Below are 27609 nucleotides of genomic sequence, written 5' to 3'. Positions count from 1 at the left end.
TATTCCGTTGCCTACCAACATGGGGATCACCGGTTCGAATCCCCATGTTACCTCCGGCTTGGTCGAGCATCCCTACAGACACAACTGTCCGTGTTTGCGGGTGGGGAGCCGGATGTAGGTATGTGTCCTGGCTGCTGCACTAGCGCCTCCTCTGGTCGGTAGGAGTGCTTGTTCGGTGGGGAGGGGGAACTGGGGGAATAGCGTGATCCTCCCACATGCTACGTCCTCCTGGTGAAACTCCTCACTGTAAGGTGAAAAGAAGCACCTGGAGACATGTGGTAGTCTGCAGCCCTCCCCGGTTCGGCAGAGGGGGTGGAGCAGCGACTGGGATGGCTCAAAAAACAGGGTAATTGCCCAAGTACAACTGGGGAGAAAAAGAGGGGGAAAAGGCAAAAAAAAAAAAATTGGCCATGTAGGCCCATAGACTGGACTTGTAGTTCTGATGCACAACTTTAGTGATGTGTGAAGATGAAGTATTGGGACAGCTTCCTTACTTCTTCAATTTCCCAGCTGACTTCACTCGTCAGTAATACACAGTAGAATTCAGGCCCTGGTCGAGAATGAACTCACTTTAGATAAAGGATATTGGGAACAAAACAACGCCGTTTTGATGGCTGCCTCACAGAACCTGTGTTGTGACGGTGTACTACAGAGGATGCGGCCTGTTGCGTTTAGTTTTTACTCATATAGTACTTGCTGATTTCAGTGAATGTTAGCTGTTCACTAAAAAATGTAGTTGGACTTGTACGTTAATGGACCATTCACTGTAGCTCTTGCAGGTATTTGTAATAGTCAGAGTAAAATATTTGCTTCATAGCAACCTTGATGGCTTTTATATATATTACATTTTTTTTCTTTTTTTGTTTAGGAGCTGTCCTTGGTCCCAAAATCACTTTCAACCCCATGTGTTGTACAATATCATACTTGAGATAAGCCACAAAATATTAGCTGTTCTCTAAAAAATGTAGTTTGACTTGTACATTAATGGACCATTCACTGTAGCTCTTGCAGGTATTTGTAATAGTCTGAGTAAAATATCTGCTTCATAGCAACCTTGATGGCTTTTATATATATTACTTTTTTTTTTAGGAGCTGTCCTTGGTCCCAAAATCACTTTCAACCCCATGTGTTGTACAATATCATACTTGAGATAAGCCACAAAATATTAATCTTTTACTTTGTAGAATTAGGATAGAAAGTCAACTGACTTTTAATCAGTCTAGTCTTGTTTCCAGCGATCACCTATATAGACTGATACGAAAACGTTTTATGGCAAAAAAAGTTCAAAGACAAAAGAATAATTCCAGCCACTTCAACTGATCCCTATTGAAAGCGAATTGACCCTATCCTCTGTTAAGTCAAGTCAAGTCAATTTTATCTGTATTGCCCAATAGCACAAATTAAAACTTTGCCTCAGGGGGTTTTACAGCAACACCACTTCCTGTCCTTAGACCCTCGCATCAAATAAGGAACTACTCCCTAAAAACCCATTTAACAGGGAGAAAAAATAGGAATGTCAATGTTACCAAAGCTGGGAACACTATGTATATAATTTTTTTTTTTGGAGCTTGTGTCCTAAAACCAAGCTACTGCTTGATAGTTTTTCACCTGTTGTCTTTAATTTCTTTGTACCTTCCTCCTGTTCCCTGTGCTAAATGTGGAGCATGCTATCTGGAACAGCACAGGAACAGCACAGGGGCTGAGCCTTGGTCGATCGGTGCTCTGTTTTAGCTGCCTTTTAGCAGCGCGCTCTCATTTTGGGAGTTTGACATGGATATTTATATCAAGGAGGTCAGCTGAGGGAGAGTCGGAATGAGGAGTAATGCAGTGTTTCCGTCTGAAAAACGACCTTCCTTCCTGTGGGTGCTGGAGTTATGAACAGAGAGGAGAAAGGATCGAGAAGGGGTAAAGAGTTCATCTCCTGAGATTCTTAAGTCAACTGACAGAAGCAGGTCGGAAGTAATCCAATGTCAACACCACTGTCACTGAAGTTAGTTCTGTTGGGGAAACAGACAGTTAACAGTGTGCACCCTATACTTGGTTGTACGCCACAGTGAATTGAGTACTGGGGACTGTACCTTTGGATTGTTTGTCCATTTGTAAAGAATCGTCTTGTTCTTGTAGACCGCAAGATTAGGATTTGTGCCAACATAAAGACCATATGCCAATGCTCGGTATTATCTGCACTATTTAAGAGAACGACACTGACCTGCAGCATAATACTTAATCACGTAAAGACAAAACACAGTATGTATTACATACAATTTAGAATCGGTTTTATTTGCCAAAACAATTTGGCAAATAAATGGGAATTTACTTGCCAGGTTTCTTATATAGCCCATTATAATCATAAAAGAAAAAGATGAAGGTCGAGCAGAGAAGGTACGAACAGAACAGACAAAGATTAAAAATAGAAAGAATTGATGGATGCTTTTTCCACAGAGTGTATGTGATCTGTGTTAAAGCTGGGCTGATTGCCCTTACAGGAGGTTTTATATATTTGGAAAGAAGTATCTAAAGGGCTACGTATAGGAGGTAACGTAGAATTATAGAAAGTTAAGAAAAAATAACTTCCACTGATGGGGGATACACAGGTCTAGAGTACACTGGACCTGGTTCTCGAGCATATTGCACATTATGAAATTGAATATTCAATGGAATGTTGAGAAATGGTGGGACACATTACCCCAACCAACTCCCCACCCAGCAGTTTTGCCAATTATATTCCTTTTAATGTTCCTTGAACTGTAACCCAATGACTGCTTGAGGCTATGATGGGTGGCTTCGTTTAGAAACCAATTTTTTTTTTACACCCAATTTTTCAAACTAAGCCTCTCCTATAAAGGTGGGAAGTGACTCATCAGGCAAAACATGTGTTGCGGTAAAGTCCCTTGAGGCAAATTTGTGATATTGAGCTATACAAATAAAACTGACTTGACTTGACTTGACATGGAACAGTTACATAGCCATTACACAAAAACAACTTTCTATAAAAAAAAGAAAGAATTACTTCACTCCTCTTACAAATCATGCCAGTGTTGGAGTATTAAAATAAAAATTATATTTTCACTCACTAAGTTCCCAAAAACTCTGACGTCTGCAATTCCAGCGCTGATCCCCTGATTGACATTGCCATCGAATGGGTCTTTTCCCTCCTAAAATGGCTTGCCACGGGATATGTTTTGTACACACCAAGAGGCAGAGAGGCATCAGTGCACTACAAGCGCACCCAGTGATATGCTAATAAACCCGGCTCAAGCCTTTGATCTTCACAAAGGCAGGCATATTACCAAGCTAGGAAGGCAACCGATATGATGAGAAGCTAAGACTACTTAAGATTTAGGGAGCTGACACAGAGCAGCAAGTCGGCAACAGAAATAAACCCTTTGCAGAAATATGTGCTACTTTGTGATACTGGTTTCAGTTCAATCACAGCCAACAGTTTCTCGAGTCTCTCTTGGCTCGCCATAAGCTGCGGGTTCTTAAAACGTCTTTTAGTGGAATGTGACTTCGTGTGATGAGAGAAAACTTTCACTCTTTCTGGGATGCTGGAAGAGGACGACCAGAGGGATGAATACAGCACTCAGCTGAGCGTCACGCTTCTCAAAAGGACTATTTAAATCAACATGTTTTAAGATGGGGAAATGGACGCCGGCCTGCCTGAGGAGACCGTTACTTTATATTGTTTATATCTCTGTGGATGCTTTAGAAGTTATCGTGACCATTTGTTTTGACATCGTTCACAGCACAGGATTACAAGACTATTTTTTACAATCAGTCATGTGTCTTAGTCTTGTGGTACAATGATAAATGCTTGCACTAAGTGCCATGTTGTTTTGTTAGCCGAACAAAGACTGCTCTACCCAACACTGATTGTAAACAGACCTTTAAAATGGCTGTACTAGTGTTGTAAAGTGTTTACTATTCATTCATTGATTCATTGATTCATCTTGAACTGCTTCTCTGGGGTCGGGTCGCGGTGGCAGCAAGCTAAATAGGGCACTTCAGACGTCCCACTCCCCAGCAACACCCTCCAGCTCCTCCTGGGGGATCCCAAGGCGTTCCCAGGCCAGATTAGACATGTAGTCCCTCCAGCTAGTTCTGGGCCTACCCTTTGGTCTCCTCCCAGTTGGCCGTGCCTGGTAAACCTCCAAAGGAAGGCACCCAGGAGGCATCCTAATCAGATGCCCGCACCACCTCAACTGGCTCCTTTCGATGCGAAGGAGCAGCGGCTCTACTCCGAGCTCCCTCTGGATGTCCAAGCTCCTCACCCTATCTCTAAGGCTGAGCCCAGACACTCTACGGAGGAAACTCATTTCAGCCGCTTGTATCTGCGATCTCACCCTTTCGGTCACTACCCAAAGCTCATGACCATAGGTGAGGGTTGGAACGAAGATTGACTGGTAAATTGGAGAGCTTTGCCTTCTGGCTCAGCATTAAAATATTCATTAGTCCAGATTAACTATTACAAGGCCAATATATGCAGTGCAATTTTCAAGTTTGATTGTCAAAGATCGTACACCAAAAGATTGAGCATCTAACAGTCACAGTTCGAATTATACAATGACAATCGAGGGGGTCCATTTTTTCTCCAGGGCACAAAGGGAACCCAGTAAGGCACATGTGCGTGCTTCAGTGAACCAAATTCTTTCCATCCTTACAGTTTCTTGCTGGTTTAACGTAATGTCTGCAGTCTGTAGATGATGATAAATCAAATCCATTACACCAGCTCATGGGGCATGTACCACACAAAAACTTTTGTAGTCAGGGGTCACCAACAAAGTATTCTAGAACAAAATTCCCAGCAAGTCAGACCCACACACATTAACAGCAGAACATCGTTCGGTAGCTAACATTAGTTAGCTAAGGCAAACAGTAGCTTTAGCTAGCAAACGTTAGTTAGCTAAACTGTAACTTAAATAGCAAAAGTTAGAAACTAGCTAACATTAACATTCATCCACAGACACTTGACACAATCTAATTTAGAAACTCTGAAGGTAAGAAAGTTAAGTGAAACAAGTTAGGTTTAGTTTACCGTTCACCAAAAATATGAGCACATTGAATGCATTCTTGCACAACACTGTGTGTGTGTGTGTGTGTGTGTGTGTGTGTGTGTGTGTGTGTGTGTGTGTGTGTGTGTGTGTGTGTGTGTGTGTGTGTGTGTGTGCGCGGTTTATGTGGCTATGTTCAAGTGTGTTTTGCTCATCCAAAGCCACCCCCGATCCCGACCACACACAGGTCTCTGAATGGCCATAACGCACACACACCACTTGTTCCATGTGCATATGGCAAAAGAGCTCTCCTTTCCCACACTTTTTAATCCAAATATAGGCTAATTAATAATACTGGTGTGTGTGTGTGTGTGTGTGTGTGTGTGTGTGTGTGTGTGTGTGTGTGTGTGTGTGTGTGTGTGAGTGTGGCTTATGCGATGATATTAATAAGCCAGGCTTATGCGATGATATTAATGTTCGTCTTTGTGCCTGTAACATTAGGCTCTGATGATGTATAAGGCTTGTATGATTAAACTGTGGTGGGTTCAGGCAAGTATAGTTGTAATGGCCTATTTTGGCTAACGTTTGCGTTTCACAACCTATTAAGTATGGTTGGTCTTAGATGGGCTATGTAGGAAAAAACCCACTGTGGGAACCCCTGAGAAACAGGGAAAAGGTGAAAGAAGAACAGGTCTTGGACGGGCTAGGCCCACCTGATTTCCTCTGTGCCCACCCACTCTGTGATTTGTGCCTACACCACAGCTCTCCACAAACACTATTGTACGATTGTTAAATTAGCTTAGCCAGCTAGCTCTTTGCGATTGTTGCCTCGGTTTAAGCGGGTCATGGGCAGACGGTATCAGTTTTTTGTCGAGGTTTTGGGCAAGACTAAACAACGAGCACCTTGGTTGATCAAGGAGTACTAATTAGTTACCAGTTAAAAGCCCACTTCAATGATTTTGTTCGGTTGGCGAATTGGTTTTGTGTAGTCAGCCAGTAAATCTGTTGTGAATTTTTTTTTTTTGGTACAGATTTGCCACTTGGCAAACAGGCTTGTGCTCTCTCTCCTGAACTCACCCATTTTCTTAACCATGCGCTTCAGCCCAGCGGGCCAGCTTGACTTTCAGCCCTGATCTTATAAGTAATGTAATGATGGTCTGATTAAGCTATGTTTAATTGGTTTAAACGAAGAAAAGGTGTCCTTGAAATTAAAACCCATTTCAGTGAGCTTCTTCTGACGCATCCTATGCTGCCGGCTTCTCTTTGTTGCAGTCGACAGCTTTTGTTAAAGCAACATATGGAAATTAGCAAAATATCATCTTTTTTTCTTTTTTTAAAAATTATTTTTGTTTCTTGTTTTTCATCCATACACACAGCATTCCACATTTGAAACTGGAAAACTGCTGACTCCAGCAAATGGCTAAAGTGTGGCTTTAGGGCAGAGGTTTATTTAAATAAGTAGTGCCAAAGTGAACACAGTCGTAAATCTTTTCCAGGTTTGACTCAAGTCATTGAAAAGTTCATCTTTCTTGTGTGATTCCAAACCTGCATTAAGTAGAACACATCTTTGGGTTTGAGGAGCAAATGATTTTCTGATGGATGTAAATCAATCCTACAGTAGCTTGGATTAAAGACGAAAATAGTGTTTTGCAGCAAAATACATAAAATATCAGAATTGCCAGTCATTTGATGAATCTTACTTGTCTGATAAACAGCAGCTATGTAAAGTTCTGGATATCCTCTAAAGTGGGATAGATTTTCTCTACAATTTCTATAAACCATTTAACACTTTCTTCCGCAGCTAAATTCTGTCTTTAACGCCTATCCAATTACTGCCGTCTTTCTACAGGAATACAGATCTCATTCTTTATACTACTCTTGAATTGCAGAGAATTACCCTGCTACCTTTTATAGAGGGCAAATTTGGAAAGTCTTCACATGAAATGTGGACGCAAGCTAGAGTAAGTAGAAATATTAACGATAAATCCACAATGTTACTTAGAGCCATGCCAAATATCTCCCATTGTCTTTTTAGATGATTGAAGTAATATTTGTGAATGCATGTCATAAGCAACAAGATAATAGGGTGGCATGGTGGTCCAGTGGTTAGCACTGTTGCCTCAAAGCAAGAAGGTCCTGGGTTCGAACCCCAAGCCGCCCCCAGTTCCTTTCTGTGTGGAGTTTGCATGTTCTCCCCGTGTCGGCGTGGGTTTCCTCCCACCACCAAAAAAACATGCATGCTAAGGTTAATACTCCTGTTAGTGCCCCTAAGCAAGGCAGTGGAAAGAAGAACTGGAGTTGGTCCCCGGGTGCTGCAGCTGCCCACTGCTCCTATACAATAGGATGGGTTAAATGCAAAGAACACATTCATTGTAAGAATACGATGACAAAATAAAGTGGCTCTCATCTCATAAGCTGTTGGTTCATATTGCATCAATGCAGAACCAGTCTACATCTCTGTTGATCACATCAGTTTTATGAATAATCACATCAACGATGCATTGAAAAGGTCATATCCCCCAATCCATCCATCCATCCATTATCCAAGCCGCTTATCCCAATCGGGGTTGTAGGGATGCTGGAGCCTATTCCAGCAGTCATTGGGCAGCAGGCAGGGAAACACTGGACAGGCTGCCAGGCCATCACAGGGCCGACACACACACACACACACACACACACCTACGGACAATTTAGTACTGCCGATTCACCTGACCTACAAGTCTTTGGACTGAGGAAACTGGAACACCCGGAGGAAACCCACGCAGCTACGGGGAGAACATGCAAACTCCACACAGAGGATGACCTGGGATGACCCCAAGGTTGCACTACCCTGGGGATCGAACCCAGGACCTTCTTGTGAAGCGACCACGCTAACCACTGTGCCACCCCATCCCCCAATCCATATATATATAATCAACATGTATATTTTGTTGCTGTTATGTTGTACTTAAAACTAACCACAAACAACATACACAAATACCACATATACTTTTTAAAGCACATACTATACAGTCTTCTAAGACCCAGTTGAGTTTACTGTAGTTGTACCAAATGGCCCATGAAAAAGTACAGATAATAAAAATACAATGGACTCAATGGCAAGGAATAAGAAATGGAAATAATGCATGACTAGTCTCTCCACCACTTCAGTGGGAGGAATGACTCAACAAAACCCCACCACGCCACAACAGTGTCCATAAATCTTTATAACGCTTGCATACTGGCTGGACTAAAATGTGTGCAGTGCCGTCAGTGATGGGGCAGTGGATTTTAATGCTATCTGAATCACAAGCATATGGTTAGTCTATGAGCTTGTCTGTCTTTTGCTCTGTCCATTTAGAATATCCCCGGTCAAATATCTGCTGCTCTCAAAGAGAATCCAGTCTCTTTTCAGACCTGTACTGTCACAAGCCTTCACTGTAAACTCATGTCGAGATCGGACAGCATTACATTATTTCCCCTGCTGTACTAGAATATGGATTTGTTTGGCACATCTCGAGCCATCTGACTCCAGCTCTGAAGAGGCTGGGTTTTACTCTTCGGCTGATGGTTGGGGTTTTTCCCCAATCTAATTCATACCACTGTATAGGGTATATAATCAAAGCTGACTTGCTGCCTTCGTGTGAATGCTTGAAAATGTTTAGTGGGTAGAGGGCGTGTCTGGATGGCGTGGCGGTCTATTCCGTTGCCTACCAACACGTGGATCACCGGTTCGAATCCCCGTATTACCTCCGACTTGGTCGGGCGTCCCTACAGACACAATTGGCTGTGTCTGCAGGTGGAAAGCTGGATGTGGGTATGTGTCCTGGTTGCTACACTAGCGCCTCTTCTGGTCGATCAGGGGTGCCTGTTCGGGGGGAGGGGGAATAGCGTGAGCCTCCCGTGCACTACATCCCCCCCAGTGAAACTCCTCACTGTCAGGTGAAAAGAAGCGGTTGACATCTCCACATGTATTGGAGGAGGTATGTGGTAGTCTGCAGTCCTCCCCGGATCAGCAGAGGGAGTGGAGCAGCGACCGGGACGGCTCAGAAGAATGGGGTAATTGGTCAAGTACAATTGGTAGAAAAAGGGGGAAAAAATCCACAAAAAAAAGAAAATGTTTAGTGGGTAGAGACAAAGTTCTCTATCCCTTTTAAAGTGTCATTTTAATTAGCCCAAAATGTCTACGTAAAGGTTTGAGGAACTTATGATTGAGATGCAAGAGTATTGATTTATATTTACCTTCTACACAACATAAGCACGAAATTTGAAAATGAAAACACTTTCCACGTACAACATGTATATAAAGTAGTCTTGTCTGCTGTCCCTGTATTCTGTAAGCGATATCCTGTTTTCCTTGTGTCGTGGGTACCGAAGACCATGGTAAACTGTCCATGCACCAATGTCACCGTTTCCTGCACAGTTCAAAGTTACTTGTTTAATGAAATGATGCTTATAGCCGAGAACCCTAGCAGTGAGTTCTGGGTACAGTACATTCACATGCTCATCGTCGTATTCTAGCCCTCACCGGAGAGGAGAGGTATTTCAGACTGGATTTGTAGTCTTCTTGTTGTTGTATCATATTGTGGAAACCTGCAGTGTCCGTTCATGGTCACCCTGTAGTCAGGGGATGTGCGGTAGCTGATGCAGTCTGTTCTCCTTCATCTGAGAACGCACAACAGGGGGGGGGGGGCAAAGGGACATACTGCCTCTCTGGGACTAGATACTTCCTGTATCTGTGACATGATACTTCTCCAACAACTGAGTTGCAGATTCATATGATCATTAAACTGACTCCAAATGTTTATCCTTTCCTATCTATAACTCTATTAATTTTACTCCAAATGTTGTGAATAGTCATTCCTAGTATTGGAAGTATCAAAGCCAAGTGACAAATCACCCCTCAGCTGAGCATCTTGGTCATCCTTACCATGAAACCTCATATCTGTGGGCAGATTTGCTAAAGTGGGCGATCTCTTCCCATCTACTGTCCCAGCATGCTCTTTTGAACAGCCCTTTGTCTTGGCGGACAGCATGTAGCACAGTGGTTTGAAAACAAAACCTTTCAATTGTTTTGACACTACTACATGCACCATGCAGTAGCGGTGGAATAGTTCTTACTTTCTAATGTTTGATGGTCCTGATGGTAAGGCTGCAATACATCTGAAGAAAGAAAAACAACATAGGTCAGGTCAGGGTAATTTGAGAGACAGTCCACTACCATGGTAACCTCAATTGAGGGAGCAACATCCTCTGGCCTACATCAGTGAGGTTCTCTGAGTTTATTAAGTATTTCACATGTTCAGTTTAGATAGGTTTAGGCTCTATAGTGACTTTATTTATCTTCAAGACATCACTGTCATTCGAATATTGACAAGCACAAACACTCTCTTCTTGTTCTTTTTTTTTACTTCCTTTTATCTTTGGTTATTTGAGGCCTCTGGTTATTACGCTAAATAACAATAAACTCTTTTATTGAATATGTTAAGATTAGATTCAGCTTCTTCATCAGCATTGTAATGACATACCTTTTCAGCTCATCTAAAAGTAGATCAATACCAGAGTTGGCAAAGAAATTCACTCTTAATGTTTCTGCTTGCCAGTACAGCAGCTCTGATCTCGTCTCAGAGGTGATCCAGGCTGTTGATCGCCTCATTTCCATGAAGGCCGAATCATACTATTGACAACCTTGCTTTCATTTTTATTTTTTATTTTAGCTGTATCTACATTTAGAGCGGAGTTCACTTTGACCAGTCATTTGTATCTCACCGTCCATATTCCTTCATGTTAATCTGGGCGAGATTAAACTAGATTAATCCATAAACACTGAGGTTTCTTAGCTTGCAGGTGGTCAGCAGTTGAGGCCCAGAATCATGTTTCTTTAAGGTTTTAGAGAAAACAGTCGCTGCAAAAATGGTACATCACAAAGTCAAGGGACCAACGATTCCATTGGATGATGGAGCCACTGAGATCCACCCTGTTATTAGACCTCTCTAATATTAGAGGTTCCTCTGGCACTGAAACAAATGAGAATTAAAAGCTTAACACAACCTCTGAATGGACTGAAGTGCTGACAATTACAGTTGAATGTGCATGTGTCTCTGTTTTGGTCTGGTAATCTGGTGCATTGTCTTACATTTCATGTCTGCATAGTCATGGTATTAGCCTCTGCCTTAACGCTGTGCCTGCAATCTGGAAATCAAATCACCTTCCCAAAAATATAATGGTTTTACAAATAGCATATTGCCAGTTTTATGGCTTGGTGGCCCAATAACAGAAAGGCTAACCAGCCATCATTTTGATTGCTAACTGACAATGGCAAATACTGAGTTTAGCCTTGACTGTTCTGAGAATCTCCATGCAAAACTCATAGCTTTGATTTTAAGCTTTGGCAGAAAGCAGACATCAATGACCTATTTTCTATTCCAACTTTTTTTCTTTTATTGATGCACAAGTGGGTTGCATGTTTCTATATAATGATTGTCCCACATACAATACAGACTCCAGAGTAGTAAATCTCCTTGACTCAAAAAGGTTTCTACAAATCAACGCTGGATTCTGTCCAGCATATGTTTGGGCCAGACTGCTAAGGGCCTGGCAGCAGTCACTGTCCTTCAAATTGTTGGCCTCGGGCCAACCTTAATATCTTGATGGATTTGGATCTCACACTTTAAAGCAACATGGAAGAACTTGTCATAAAACTTGCAGCTCACTCCACTCATGCCGCCCCTTGGATGTTCTTTTACAGGTCAAAGGACTCTTTACCACAGAAGTGATGTCTTAGAGACTGTGGTCCTTGTCAACCCTTCTGAGGACACGGTTGCATCAGAGGTAGGTTTGCGCTAGGTGTTCACTGCTGGTTGATGAATTGCATAATTCCCTCTCTGTGAAAGTATTGTGAATTGATGCATGAAATTTTGCATATTTTCAATTTGAATATTCTGTATTTCTTTGGAATAGCAGTTGCTTTATCTTGACAGTCTTGTAAAAACTGAAGCATGGTTTCTTTTGCATGGGTTGTTCATTTTTTAATTCTATCTTGGCAATGTGTTCTTTCCTCTGGCTCCACTCACACACACACACACATGGCAGTTTACTCTGTTGCTCTCTTTCATATGATTTCTCTCTCCCATTCTCTTTTTTGCTCTCTCCCTCACTCTGTCTCTCTCTCTCTGTCTCTCGCTCTCTCTCTGCTGTATCACTTTCTTTCTATGTGTGTCTGTCCTAGATCCAGTCTCTAGTGACAGACTCAGCAGGACACAAGCTCCTGGTCTTGAGTGGCCAGAACTCAGATCACGGTGACCTTCTTCTTCAAACTGGGGTTTTCACCTACCAGAATTTTTCTCGTATCTTCGCTGATCCTGGGGTGAGGGAAATGTATAAAAAATGCTTTGTAATATTTCAATGTTGTTTAAGGTAAGAGAAGGTGAGGCACAACACAATTTTTATACATTGAGGATCTCTTTTTTTTAATGGTGCTGTAAACAAAAAGAGCCCAGTTAGGTAAGTCAAAAATGTTTAACATACTTTTGCTAGCTTGCACAAAACTGAATTGCCCTGATCAACAGAAAGATCTGAGAAGGGATCATGCAGGTTTCAACTTCTCCACTCCCAGTCAGTCTTGGCCTCTGTGAATTTGTTTAATATTTCAAGTGATTAACATGCTTGTTATTCAAAAATGCACCCTTTTTTGTGGTACTATCAATGAATATAACCCTGAAAACATATCCCAATATAGTCCCTTACTTTTAAAATGTTGCTGTTTGACTATTAAAATGTACTTTATATACAGAAATACACTGCTTACATTCTGCTGACCATGAACTGTCTGGTTTTCTGTCCTTCTACAGGTGAGTGCTTTACTGGGCACAGCAGCCCCCAAGCAGCAGGCAACACTTACTGTGTCCTGCCGCGGGGAGGTGGGCTGGAGCTCCTTCGGGCAACAGGAGCACTTGCGGGACTTCCTGGAATACAGACTAAACCCTGAACCTGTGTTCCCCAAGATGGAGGGTGTCACTGAGTTCACAGAGTACATATCTGAGACAGTTGATGTCCCATCACCATTTGACCTCCTGGAACCACCCACTTCTGGAGGTTTCCTGAAACTGTCCAAGCCTTGCTGCTACATCTTCCCTGGTGGGAGGGGAGACTCTGCTCTCTTTGCAGTGAATGGCTTCAATATCTTGGTGGATGGAGGTTCTGAGCGAAGATCCTGCTTCTGGAAGCTGGTCCGTCACTTGGATCGCATTGACTCAGTTCTGCTCACACACATTGGCGCTGACAATCTCCCAGGCATCAACGGTCTTCTTCAGAGGAAGATAGCAGAACAGGAGGAGGAGCATTCCCAAGGCTCCACCACCTACAGTGACTGGATGAAAAACCTTATATCGCCAGAGCTGGGAGTAGTGTTCTTCAATGTGCCAGAGAAGCTGCGCATGCCTGAATCTAATCTCAAAGTCAAGCGCAGTATTGAAGAGGCCTCACTCACCCTGCAGTACCTTAACAAACTTGGAATTAAGCCAGAGCCTCTCTTTCGAGTTGTTAGCAACACTATTGAGCCCATCACCCTGTTTCACAAGATGGGAGTGGGCAGGTTAGACATGTATGTTCTGAATCCCGTAAAGGACAGTAAAGAGATGCAGTTTTTAATGCAGAAGTGGGCTGGTAACAGCAAGGCCAAAACTGGTATCATTCTTCCTAATGGAAAAGAGGGTGAAATATCTGTGCCATACCTGACATCAGTTACAGCCTTGGTTGTTTGGCTCCCGGCCAATCCTACAGAAAAGATCGTTAGAGTGTTGTTCCCTGGGAATGCACCACAAAACAAGATCTTGGAGGGTCTGGAAAAATTAAAGCACCTTGACTTTTTGCGCTATCCTGTAGCCACACAAAAGGACATTGCTTCAGGACCTTCTCCTTCTGTCATAAAACAGACAAAGCTAAAGCAAAGAACAGATAGCAAAGAAAGCCTTAAAGCATCACCCAAGACCACTGCAAAGGCCCAAAAGAAAGAAATCGATGGACAAGATGATGTGTCAGCTGCCACAGAAGCAAAGAGTGACTCTGTAAAGGAAAATAAGGAGGAGATAAAAGAGGAGAAAAAAACTACCAAAACTCTGAAATCCAAGACTGAGTTGCCAGAGAAGAAGAAGCTCTTGAAAGAAAAATCCTTAAAAAAACATTCCAAGGAGAGGCCATCAAAAATGGATGAGAAAAAAGACAAGGAAAAGAAAGACATCAGAAAAGTAAAGAAAGATGAAGCAATCAAAAAAGATGAAAAGAAAGATGGCAAGTCCAAAGAGGACAAAAGAAAAGATGCCTCCAGACCTGAGCTACGGAAGATCACAAAACCTGACCTAAAACCCCTGACACCAGAGGTGAGGAAGACACTACATAAAGCTAAAGCGTCAAGTAAAGCCAAGACTGGCAAAGTTAAAGTAGCCAAAGTGGAGCCATCTGAACCAAAATCCAAAGGGCCCACAGCTGAAACCATTGAGCCTGAACCACTACAGAATGGAGCTGTTGAAAGTATGTCTGCTCCTTCAACTCCAGAAGACCTAACAAAAGAATTTGAGGAACTGAAACAATCAGAAGTTGTAGCAGTATCCTTTGAGCCACCTGAAACTGATGATGTTGCATTGGACCAAACAACACAAATAACTACCCAAGAGGAGGCGGAATCACAAGAAACTATGTCAGAAATGCCATCTCGTGCAAAGTCTCCTGAGAAGGAAATGCTGGCCTCAGATGTCAAAGCTCAAGCTAAAGCTGTAGAGAAAGACATAACACAAGAGCAAGAGAAAGAATTAGAAACAGAGGAGGCTGAAAAATTTGAGGACGAGGGAGCTGCCATTGAGGATGAAGAAGAGGAAGAGGGGGAAGAAGAAGCCCAGACAGGTGAAAGGAAAATGTCAGAAGAAGAGGAGGATATGGGGATTGGTGAGGAGGAAGATGAAGCTAAATGGAAGGAGACAAAAGATAGTGTCCCAGACAGGAAACATGAGGTTGAGGAAATGGAGAAATCAGACAAACTCACACCTAGTTTGGAAAAAAAAGAGGAGGTTAAAATGGCTCCACCTGAGGAAGAAGAGGAGGCTGGTGAAAAAGCAGAGCTGGAGGAGGTAGAGGATTTAGATGTAATAGCAGATGAAGAGATCAAATTCAAACCTCAAGATGCTGAAGTACCACTAATGACCCAGGTCACAGACAGCAAAGTACCCGAGCTGGCACATACAACAAAAGATGAGGAAGATGAGGAAGGATACCTGTCTCAAGTGGGAGGGGCCACTGCTCCCATAACCTCAGTGGCACAAGGTGCTGCTGCAGCGGAACCTGTGTCCTACATCCAAGATGAGACCATTCCTGGCTACTCAGAGACAGAGCAGACCATCTCTGATGAAGAGATTCATGAGGAGGCAGAGGATAGGATACCGCACCTTCAGTATGATGTTGGTGCCTATGACATCTCTGTTCCAGATCAGACAGGTTCATTTGTAAACATTCACGGCATGAAGGAGATGCAAGTGGCAGCCATGTCTGATAAAGGTTTAATGCCAGGGGTACAAGAGCAAGTATCTGTGTTCACCAACATAGTGGCTGCTCCTTTAGCAGAAGAAGAGCATGTGTCTTCTGCGACATCCATTACAGAGTATGACAAGTTGTCCTCCTTCCCTACCTCAATTGCTGAAGACCAGTCAGCGGCATCTGTTACAGCACCCCAGACCGATGAAGCAGGCAAAAGTTCCTTGGTTATGGATACAGTAAACAGTGTTCACCTCTCAACCCCAACTGATGCCATACAGGGCAAGGAGTTCCCATACTCTGCTGAGACCATCTCACCAACCTCCCCTTTGGAGGATGACAAGTACTTTAAGTCTCCATCTGACTCCCAGTTAGGTGATGCTGAACTTGAGCCAGAGGTTCAGATCCCAGTAGCTCATGTTGAGGAGGAGGAAGAAGAGGAAGATGAGGACCAAACTCCTAACATTGACATGTCAATTGAAAAACTTCAAGAGGGCTATGCTTCACTCCAAAAGGCCCATGACCAGGAGAAAGATATTGAAAAGCTCTCTGGCTCAGTGTCACCAGTTTCAAAAACAATTCTGGATACCAAACCAATCCATCCAACAGCTGAAGAGGAGTGTATTCATACAGTTGCTCCAAAAGATATATCATCTGCAGTGCTCACTAAACCTTTTGGATCAGATTCAATCACTTCAGAGAGTGAAGAGCGTTGCTTCAGTCCAGATGATAGTACTGTTAAAATGGCCTCACCTACACAGTCTGGACCCCCTAGTGCAGCTCATTCCCCACTTCGCCAGTCACCAGTGGAAGAAAAGTTGAAGGGCTTTCCTGAACCAAAGCCTCAAAAGCAAGCGCAGGTCCCTGCTCTAGTGACAAAAGCTGAAGATGAAAAGAAAGATGCACCAGAAATAGAAGAGCAAACAAAACAAGTGGGCATTGATATACAAAAGGCAGAAGTGATCAGTAAGGATGAGTCAGAAGCATTAACACATTTGGACAAATCAGTGGAGAAAGACTTTAAAGAAGTTCCAACCACAAAAGAGCCAGAAAAAGACACAAAATCCATGTCAACAGATAAAGGCAAACAAGAAGACACAGTACCTCTTACAGATGCTTCTGTAACTCTTGAAGTTGAAGCAGCAATGCTGGGGAAGTACATTGACAAGTACATTGCTGCTGAGAAGGTAGAATGTGATGATGTCCATCAAGAGAAAGGACCAAAAGTGCCTGCACCATGTAAATTCCCTGAGAGGGAGAGCCGATTCCTAGATGACGATGATGACAAAGTTGGTGATGATGATCGTGGTCATGAATCTACAGTAAAAGTTGTCAAGGAGGAAAAGGAGGAAGAAACCAAGAAGGATGAGACTTGTCATGTCAAACAAAATAAGGATGACCAGAAGGAGAAAGATTCCACACAAGATATCAAATCCCTCAAAGATGAAGTAAAGGAAATGAAAGAGGTTAGCATGGCCATTGCTGAGCCCATTAAAATGGAAGAGAAGAAGGAGCCAGAAGAAGACAGTACTTTAGATGTTAGACCTATAAGGGATGAGCAGATCAAAAAAGACCATACTACAGATATCAAGCCGATCAAAGATACGATAGAAGAAAAAGAAACAATAAAGGATGACATGGTCATTACTGAACCCCTAAAAGAGGAGGAAAAGAAAAATGAGATGGAAAAAGACAGTACTTTTGACATTATAAATAAGACAGACGAGCAAAAGGAGATTGAAAAGGACCACTTCACTGATATGAAGCCCAACAAAGATGAGATAAAGGAGAAAGAGATGAAGAAGGATGATATGGCTGTTGCTGAGCCCTTTAAAGAAGAGGAGAAAGAGAAAGTGACTGAAAAGGATGAAACCTCTGAAATTGAACCTAGAAAAGTTAAACAGGAAAAACAAATGGAGATGGACATTTCTGACACCAAACCTATCAAGGATGAGCAGAAGGAGAGGGAAAAAGGCACAACAATGGATGTCACTCCTGCTGTCAAAGCCACCAAAGAAGAGGAAAAGACACATAAAGATGTTAGCGCTGACATCAAACACACCATAGAAGAAGAAAAGGAACAAGAGACCAGTAAAGACACTACATCTAGTATCAAACCTGTCAAGGTGGAGGAAATGGCTATAGACACAACAATGGATGTCACTCCTGCTGCCAAAGCCACAAAAGAAGAGGAAAAGACACATAAAGATGTTAGCGCCGACATCAAACACACCATAGAAGACGAAAAAGAACAAGAGACCAGTAAAGACACTACTTCTAGTATCAAACCTGCCAAGATGGAGGAAATGGCTATTGACACAACAATGGATGTCACTCCTGCTGCCAAAGCCACCAAAGAAGAGGAAAAGACACATAAAGATGTTAGTGCCGACATCAAACACACCATAGAAGAAGAAAAGGAACAAGAGACCAGTAAAGACACTACTTCTAGTGTCAAACCTGCCAAGGTGGAGGAAATGGCTATAGACACAACAATGGATGTCACTTCTGCTGCCAAAGCCACTAAAGAAGAGGAAAAGACACATAAAGATGTTAGCGCCGACATCAAACACACTATAGAAGAAGAAAAGGAACAAGAGACCAGTAAAGACACTACTTCTAGTGTCAAACCTGCCAAGGTGGAGGAAATGGCTATAGACACAACAATGGATGTCACTACTGCTGCCAAAGCCACCAAAGAAGAGGAAAAGACACATAAAGATGTTAGCGCCGACATCAAACACACCATAGAAGAAGAAAAGGAACAAGAGACCAGTAAAGACACTACTTCTAGTGTCAAACCTGCCAAGGTGGAGGAAATGGCTATAGACACAACAATGGATGTCACTCCTGCTGCCAAAGCCACTAAAGAAGAGGAAAAGACACATAAAGATGTTAGCGCCGACATCAAACACACTATAGAAGAAGAAAAGGAACAAGAGACCAGTAAAGACACTACTTCTAGTGTCAAACCTGCCAAGGTGGAGGAAATGGCTATAGACACAACAATGGATGTCACTCCTGCTGCCAAAGCCACTAAAGAAGAGGAAAAGACACATAAAGATGTTAGCGCCGACATCAAACACACTATAGAAGAAGAAAAGGAACAAGAGACCAGTAAAGACACTACTTCTAGTGTCAAACCTGCCAAGGTGGAGGAAATGGCTATAGACACAACAATGGATGTCACTCCTGCTGCCAAAGCCACCAAAGAAGAGGAAAAGACACATAAAGATGTTAGCGCTGACATCAAACACACCATAGAAGAAGAAAAGGAACAAGAGACCAGTAAAGACACTACTTCTAGTGTCAAACCTGCCAAGGTGGAGGAAATGGCTATAGACACAACAATGGATGTCACTTCTGCTGCCAAAGCCACCAAAGAAGAGGAAAAGACACATAAAGATGTTAGCGCCGACATCAAACACACTATAGAAGAAGAAAAGGAACAAGAGACCAGTAAAGACACTACTTCTAGTGTCAAACCTGCCAAGGTGGAGGAAATGGCTATAGACACAACAATGGATGTCACTCCTGCTGCCAAAGCCACTAAAGAAGAGGAAAAGACACATAAAGATGTTAGCGCCGACATCAAACACACCATAGAAGAAGAAAAGGAACAAGAGACCAGTAAAGACACTACTTCTAGTGTCAAACCTGCCAAGGTGGAGGAAATGGCTATAGACACAACAATGGATGTCACTCCTGCTGCCAAAGCCACCAAAGAAGAGGAAAAGACACATAAAGATGTTAGCGCCGACATCAAACACACCATAGAAGAAGAAAAGGAACAAGAGACCAGTAAAGACACTACTTCTAGTGTCAAACCTGCCAAGGTGGAGGAAATGGCTATAGACACAACGATGGATGTCACTCCTGCTGCCAAAGCCACCAAAGAAGAGGAAAAGACACATAAAGACGTTAGCGCCGACATCAAACACACCATAGAAGAAGAAAAGGAACAAGAGACCAGTAAAGACACTACTTCTAGTGTCAAACCTGCCAAGGTGGAGGAAATGGCTATAGACACAACAATGGATGTCACTCCTGCTGCCAAAGCCACCAAAGAAGAGGAAAAGACACATAAAGATGTTAGCACCGACATCAAACACACCATAGAAGAAGAAAAGGAACAAGAGACCAGTAAAGACACTACTTCTAGTGTCAAACCTGCCAAGGTGGAGGAAATGGCTGTAGACACAACAATGGATGTCACTCCTGCTGCCAAAGCCACCAAAGAAGAGGAAAAGACACATAAAGATGTTAGCGCCGACATCAAACACACCATAGAAGAAGAAAAGGAACAAGAGACCAGTAAAGACACTACTTCTAGTGTCAAACCTGCCAAGGTGGAGGAAATGGCTATAGACACAACAATCGATGTCACTCCTGCTGCCAAAGCCACTAAAGAAGAGGAAAAGACACATAAAGATGTTAGCGCTGACATCAAACACACCATAGAAGAAGAAAAGGAACAAGAGACCAGTAAAGACACTACTTCTAGTGTCAAACCTGCCAAGGTGGAGGAAATGGCTATAGACATAACAATGGATGTCACTCCTGCTGCCAAAGCCACTAAAGAAGAGGAAAAGACACATAAAGATGTTAGCGCCGACATCAAACACACCATAGAAGGAGAAAAGGAACAAGAGACCAGTAAAGACACTACTTCTAGTGTCAAACCTGCCGAGGTGGAGGAAATGGCTGTAGTGATTTGTAAAGATGATATTCCTACTGCAAAACCAACCATAGCAGAAAAGGAGGAAGGGATGAGTAAGGATGATAGTTCTACTGCTGGATTTACTAGTGTGGAGGAACAGCTAAAAATGATGAACACTGTTGAGATTTCTGCTTTGAGGCCAACTGAGAAAGAACAAGAAAAAGAGAAATTTATGGATGATACTTGTGCCATTAAACCAATAATAGAAGAATCGAAAGAGCAAGAAACAAGTAGGGATACTACCTCTGTTATCACAGAGGAAGAGATTACAATGACTTATAAACAGGATATTTCGGCTGTCACTCCATCTATGAAAGAAGAAATGATCAGTAAAGATGATAGTGTTGAAGCCAAGCCCACCACTCTTGAACAAAAGGATAAAGGAATTGGTATAGCTGATATTTATGCTGTCAAATCTTCCCTAGAAGAGGGAATGGAGAAAGGGAGCTATGAGGACACTTTGACTGTCAAATCAACCCAAGAAGGGGAAGTGACATGTCAAGAAGACGTTGCTGAGGACAAACCTATTATGGCAGACATTAAAGATACGACAATTAAGGATGCAATTTGTCATGAGAAACCCATCAAAGACGAGCCAGCACTTTCTGATCTAAAACCAATCATAAATGAGGAAAAGACAGATACCGGTGAATACATCACCTCTGATAAGGAACCCCTCAAGAAGGAGGAGGATGAGGTAGAGACAGGAAAAGATGCTACCTCTGTTGTTAAACCCACAAAGGAGGAAGAGGAAAGGGGAAAAGATATGTATATTGACATTTCTGGTATCAAATCTGTCAAGGAAAAGAACGAGATAGAGACAGTGAAAGATGACACTCATGTAATCAAAACTATGGAGGATGAACTGGAAAAGGGCAATATTTCTGATGTGAAACCTGTTCAAGTGCAAGACGAACTGGAAAAGGGTGACACTGCTGACTACAAACCAGCCATCGATGATGACAAAGATATGCTGGCAGAAAAGGATGAGCAGAAGAAGGAGAAAGAGAGAGAAGAGAAACCTGCTGATGTTGATAAAACCCAGGAAGTGAAAGAGAAAGAACATAAAGTTGAAATTTTCAAGGATGAAATGATAGATAAAGTCAAAGAGGGTAGTTATGAACCAGAACCCTTGAAAAAGGACGATAAGGGCATGTCAAGGGTCATCTTAACAGAGGGGGCAGAGAAGGACATGCACATTCCAGCAGACAGCACCAAAGATCAGCAAAAAATGACCGATGAAGATTACGTTCTCAAGTTTGAACCCATTGAAGATGAGAAAAAAGAAAAAGATATTCTCATTCCTGAAGCCTTAAAAGAAGACAAGACTGAAAAGGATACTATTTGTAAGGTTGATACCACTAAGACAGGTGAAGAGATTTCTGAATATAAGCTTATGGAAGTAGCAAGAGAGAAAAAAGCTTTTGATTCTGCACTGACAAAGGAGGAGCAAAGCTTTAAAGAAAAATTTGAAACTAAATTAAGGGAAGACCAGGAAAAACATGAAGGTGACATCTCTGCGGCTACCCACCACATCCAGGAAGGCAAAAATGAACAGGATAAAAATTCAGTGGACATTGGTAGTCAAGAAGAGAAGATGGAGAAAGAAAAAGATGACACCCATGTGGCTGAACTGACCAAGGAACAAAAGATGGAAAAGGAACAAGAAAAAGACACTTATGAGACTGAGGATATCAAAGGTGAAACAGCAACAGAAAAAATGTTGAGAGACAAGGGTGATATTGCTGATACAAGAGATGAGGCAACTAAGAAAGAACAGTATGACCTATATGATGTTGACCACACAAGAGAGGAAAAATGGGAGAAAGAGGAGTTGCAAGAGAAAGACCTGGACAAGGCCATCAAACAGACTGCACAAATAGTAGTAGGAGAACCAATGATGCAATCTAAATCAGAATCCAAGACCACATTTCTGGTACAGTCCTCAGATGAGGACAGGGAAGAGGAGGAGGAGGAAGACATTTGCATGGGAGGTGCAGGCTCAAGACCTTTATCAGTGGAACTGAGAAAATCTGACCATGACATTACATCTGCAGGTCTTCTTTCATCTCAAACTTCACAGAAAGAGCCTGGTGACCAAACAAAAGAAGATACACCTGAAAAGATTGCAATAATGATTCCTACACTCACAATGCAGGAGCCTTCTATCGATGAAGACGTCAAAGATTTGGGAGAAGAACACAGACTATCGCCTGAAACAGAAGACGACTTTATAAAAACTAAGACCACACCCACATCACTTGCCATGACAGACCCATCCGTTTCTACTACCACAATAAAAGAAGGACAAACCATGAGCCCTATAATTTCTAAAGAACAACCTGTTACTGATTTCCCTATCTCTAAAGATGCACCAGTCTCAGACTCCAGCCCTGTAGAAAAAAGGCATATGTTATCAACATTATCAAGCACTGACAGCCAACCCAGGAGTTCAACACTATCAAGCACTGAAAGCCAATCGAGTATGGAGGAAACTCCTCTGTCAGAGAAACAGAAACCAGCTCTGATGAGTTCAGCACTTGTTCCTGATGAAAAGACTCAAAAGGACTCTGAAAAAGAGCATGGGAAACCAGGCAAGGAGGCAGAGAGAGAAATGGAGGGAGAGCGAGAGGTGGCTTCACCAGGACTATCACAGCACTGCCCATATTTTACATTGGATAAAGATTCAGAAGACATCCGAGGGGTAACTGAAGAGGCTGATGCTGCAAAAACAGCTACTGCCACAGTAAAAGCAGCAGATGTTGATGAAATTAATCCAGAGAAGGTGGTGGCTTGTGGAAGCCTACAAGAAGAGAAGCAAACCCTTGGTCCATCCAAATATGATCCATATGAAAAGCCTGTCCTGAAAGAGCAAGATTCAGGCTCCAGAGGAGAAAGTGAAGTTTCCCTAGGTTTTGATCATGTACCTGACATTGGTATTGATGACAATAGGAGGGCAAGTCAGACTGAGTCAAGTGGAGCCATGTTTCTCTTGGAGGATCAATACAAAGAAGAGCCCCTCTCCTTCAGCAGGGTGGACTACAGTCCAGTGTCTCTCACAGAGAGTGAAAGAAGCAGCCACCATAGCCAAAGTACCTCCCCCGAATATGAAGACAGAGAGAAAGGCCAAGAGGAAGAGAGTGAAAGAGAGGAAAGACTAGATACACCTTTTTTGGAAAAGGGCTTTTCATCCACAGACATCAAAGACAACAAAATGACCCAAGCTGCTGACTCCTGTTCTTTTTCTTTTAGTCTCAAAGAGGACAAACCTGAGAAATCAGAGAAAGAGATGACCTTGTCAGCCCCCCAAACAGTTGCAGAACGGGAAGATACAAATAAGATATCTGCCAGTGTAGATATCGGTGTATCAGATCAATCACTGAGACAAGAAACATCCTCCCCCTCATGGAGGCCATCAAACCTTAGCACCCAAACCTCAGATACCGCCATGCCTTTTGAAGAGTTTCACGAGAAAAAGACCACAGAGAAAGAGAAGGAAAAAACTTCTACTGAGTCATCAAAAGACAAGATTGAAACATCTGATGCTGAAAGAGAAAGTTCACCTTCTGGTCGGTACTCACCAGCAGAGAAAGACATTTTACCTCAACAAGTTTCAGTCTGTGAGAGGGAGGAAACAGTAACTGAATCAGTTGCTGCTCCTTTGGCCACATTTTCAGGCCATCAAATAGATGACAATGTTCTTACATCTGACAACAGTCAAATTGGCGCCTGTAAGTCAATGCTAGACTTGCCAGAGGGAAGGGCCACCTCAGATAACATGATAGATAAAAGGTTACTTGTGGAAGGGGAGGACTTCAATGATGAAGATGATGAAGATGAAGAGGAGGAGGAAGAAGAGGAGGTCAGTGATGTTGACATGGAGAAAGGTGCCAGAGAGCCATCTGAGAAGGAAATATGCAGGCATAGCACAGACGATGCCCCCACCTCCGAATTAGAAGAGGACTCAAACAAAAGATCTCAGTCATCTGAAAAGAGTTCACGTAAAGATGAAAAACTCTTTGGTGCTACAGCTGATTTTGTGTCCACTTCTAAAGTTACAGATAAGCATGAAAGGGATGAAAAATCCCCATCCCCTGAGGCAAGGCCTCTTACAAGGGAAAAAGAATCCCTTGAAACAAAATCTACTGATACATTCACCTCCACGCTGCCTGAGACCAAGAGTGAATATGTTGAAAAAATGACCACAACACCAGAACCAAGTTCTAAAAAAGTGGATGAAATCTGTAAAAGCAAATCAGATGATGCCACTGCCTCCAAATCCTTTGAAATAATGAAAGAGGAAATTGACAAAATACCTGCGCCTGAAGCAAGTCCTCCCAAAATGGAAGAAATCTGTTTAACTTCTTCTACTGGTGCCACTACCCCCAAGGAAGAGGAAGGTATGGATGAGAAGCACAAGCCTGAACCAGCTCTCCTAAAGAAGGTCTCTGTGTCTGAGGATGTCGCCTTCTCTCAAGTGGTAGACTCACAGAGAGAATACATGGTTTCTTCCTTACCAGAGTCAAGCTTTACAGCAAAAGAAGAACCATCTAGACCAGTCCCTGCAAGCGGCTCAATAAGCAGCCCTGTGCCTCTAGATGAAACAGAAACATTTTCCAAGCCTACAGTCAGTGCCTCCCCTCCCCAAACAGGCAGCTATGCTGATATCGGAAGTAGCCTCTCAGGAGGATATCTGTCAGGATCATATGCCCATTCCTTCAGTGAGGACAGTAAAATTGGAAAGGTGGTGGAAAGGGCAGATACCCTTCTGTTCTCAGAGGTTCCCCCTATCTCTAAGTCAAGCGATGATAAGCAATCCAGTCAAGGAGAAGAGGTGGAGGTTAGAGTGCAGGCACGGAGTTCAGTTGAGCAGCAGACCGCTGATGTAAAAACACAAGAGGAAGGGGCCTTGTTCACCTGTACATCCACCACCATGTCATTTTCTCCGTCATCATATTCCTCTTTATCACAAGACTACTCTTCATCTGCCTCAACCTCTGTTCCTGCTAACCAAGATTTGGGAGAGAGGGTAGAGACCTTAACAATACCAGGTTCTGCTCTTGGGCAGGAATGTGCCGGAGCTATGGTCAAAGAGGAACAGTCCCCTGTCACAGATTCTACAAGTTCAAGTTTTGGAGGACTTCAGAGGGATGAGTACATGGAAGTGACAGAGCAACGTTTGACACCTACCTCTGTTCATTCAAAAGTATCTTTACCAAGTCAGTTTGATGAAGCCAAATCACCATCTCCAGTCTTGTCCACTGCTCCCAAAGAGATAGTGGAACAAAAGGGTTCTACAAGCCCAGAAATGGACAAAAAACAGAGCTCTCATACATTTTACACACTAGAAACAAACATAACATCGGTCACAACTCCAACTCTAAAGAGTGCCCAACCAGAAATGGTGGCAGAGAGTTTAACCACATCAGGGGCTTTGTTTGACGTCTCACCACTTCAGAGGGCTGACTCCCAAGGGTCAGCCACACACAAGGAGGAGTCTGTCACATTAGAAATGGAGGACAGTACCCTGCCTTGTCGTATTGAATGTCAAAAAACTACTTCAAATGGGCAAAAAGAGGCAACCTTATCCAAAACTGAGTCATATGTTGTAGAAAACATCATTCACACAACTGAGACAACGAAAGTCACCGTAGTATCCACTAGTACAATATCCCAACCTGTTGTGATGACTCGCACAACACAAAGCACTGCCTCTGATAGCCCTCTTTGTGTTAGCCTTCAAGCAGCTCAAAGTGGAGCTACTGAAACTTCATGTGCCATAACTGATCACTCCAAAGCTGAGCAGGATCAAGACACAAAGGAGGAAAAGGTAGCGTTTAAAGAGGAGAAGAAAGCTGCAGAGATCGAACCCCGAGAGAAGGACACCAAGGTCTGTGAATCTAAAGAAAAAGAAGCTAGAGAGAGAGAGGAAAAGAGAGAGGTTGTTGAAGAGGCCATTGATTTCAAGGGGAAAATAGAGGAAAAGTCATTAGAGAAGACGAGCAAAGACACCACAGTAGCGGAGAAGAAAGATACAACTGACCCCACAGAGTGTGATGAAGAGGTTGATAAATTGGAATGGGCAGAAACTGCTCAGGAGAAAATATTGGAGATACCACAAGAGCGAATGGAGGTAAGAAGGAAAAGTAGCATATCTGACTGGGAACTGCTTCAGAGGCCTGAGGACTGCCCCAGTGCCCCTCCTCCGGGTTATGGTGATGATGATGATGAGGAAGAGGAGGAAGCCATGGAAGCAATGGAATGGATGTCCACTGTCCACAGCAGTGCTTTGTCCTCAGCAGAAGCATCCCGTCATACAGAGGCATCCGGGAAAGCAGATATACAGTCTGATCGTCCCTCTGACTTGTACACAGGAGCTACCTCCTCCTCCTTCTCTCCACCAGGCTACTCCTCCTGTGAATATAAACACCGCAAAGGAGAACTGTCTCCATCTTTCATCAACCCTAGTCCCCATCAGCTCTCCAGCGATGAGGGTGAAGAGGATGGGCAAAGTGACAAATCCAGGGAGGGGGATGAGGATGAACGTGAACAACACTCTCTAAAGCGGAGGTCTCACAAGCAGCGGCACCACCATGTGCAGAGTCACCATGAAGACAGTGGACAGAGTCCACATCAGATGCCAGGCGCCATGTGTGCAACACTAGCTGGAGAAGAGACACCTCCAACATCAGTGAGTGAGTCGCTGCCTTCGCAATCTGATTCCGATGTACCTCCAGAAACTGAGGAGTGTCCATCCATTACAGCTGAAGGAAACTTGGACTCGGATGAAGATGCTGAACATCTACCAGTAGACAAACTATCAGCTTCTGGGGCTGGCGGGGGCCACCGACCCCTGTCACCTAGGTCAAATCAGAAGGCTTCTGACCCTCTTCCAGCCCCAATGAAGGACCCTCTCCCCCACCCACCACACCCAGATGTGTGCATGGTAGACCCAGAGTCTCTTCTCAATGACTACAGCAGCACAGAAAAGCTTCTCACGAAGGAGCTTAAGTCCACTAAAGTCCTCAGAAAGGGTAAGCCAAAATCAGCCTCTCCCGCTCAGAAGGGGGAGGTCAGGAAGAGGTCCTCCACCCCAGTGAAGACTACTTCCAAAGGCTCTGCCTCACCCCGCTCGGCCTCACTGAGAAGGAAGGAAACAGACAAAAGCTCCAGGCTGTCCAAGATGTCTGAGAGCCAAGGGTCTAGGAGTGAGATCCAAACTCCTGGGAAAGGCCTGGTCAATGGTGTCAAAAGTAGTTCAGGTGCGTTTACAACTTCACAACCTCTCAAAGATTACAGTGAATTTGCACTACAGCAAGTTGTGAAACTATAAAACAATGCTCACTTTAAAAACAATATAATAAATTAGTGTCCAATTAATGCTAGGCCTTTGTCAAA

General features: G+C 43.2%; 1 protein-coding gene across 1 annotated transcript in view; it reads left to right on the top strand.

Moving 5' to 3' along the window:
* LOC130114460 (microtubule-associated protein futsch-like) overlaps positions 1 to 27609 on the top strand; it is an 83531-nt gene that overhangs the window by 54856 nt on the left and 1066 nt on the right. Inside the window, exons 2-8 of the mRNA XM_056282342.1 lie at positions 11719 to 11801; positions 12199 to 12336; positions 12821 to 15151; positions 15227 to 23245; positions 23345 to 25051; positions 25280 to 25388; positions 26010 to 27473. Of these exons, the coding sequence (XP_056138317.1) occupies positions 12974 to 15151; positions 15227 to 23245; positions 23345 to 25051; positions 25280 to 25388; positions 26010 to 27473 (13477 nt within the window). The 5' untranslated portion in view covers positions 11719 to 11801; positions 12199 to 12336; positions 12821 to 12973. The remainder of the gene's footprint in view (positions 1 to 11718; positions 11802 to 12198; positions 12337 to 12820; positions 15152 to 15226; positions 23246 to 23344; positions 25052 to 25279; positions 25389 to 26009; positions 27474 to 27609) is intronic.

The sequence above is a fragment of the Lampris incognitus genome, chromosome 6 (assembly GCF_029633865.1).
Source record: "Lampris incognitus isolate fLamInc1 chromosome 6, fLamInc1.hap2, whole genome shotgun sequence".
Classification (NCBI taxonomy): domain Eukaryota; kingdom Metazoa; phylum Chordata; class Actinopteri; order Lampriformes; family Lampridae; genus Lampris; species Lampris incognitus.
Note: the sequence above shows the minus strand (reverse complement) of the source record. Positions and strands in the feature narration are given on the sequence as shown.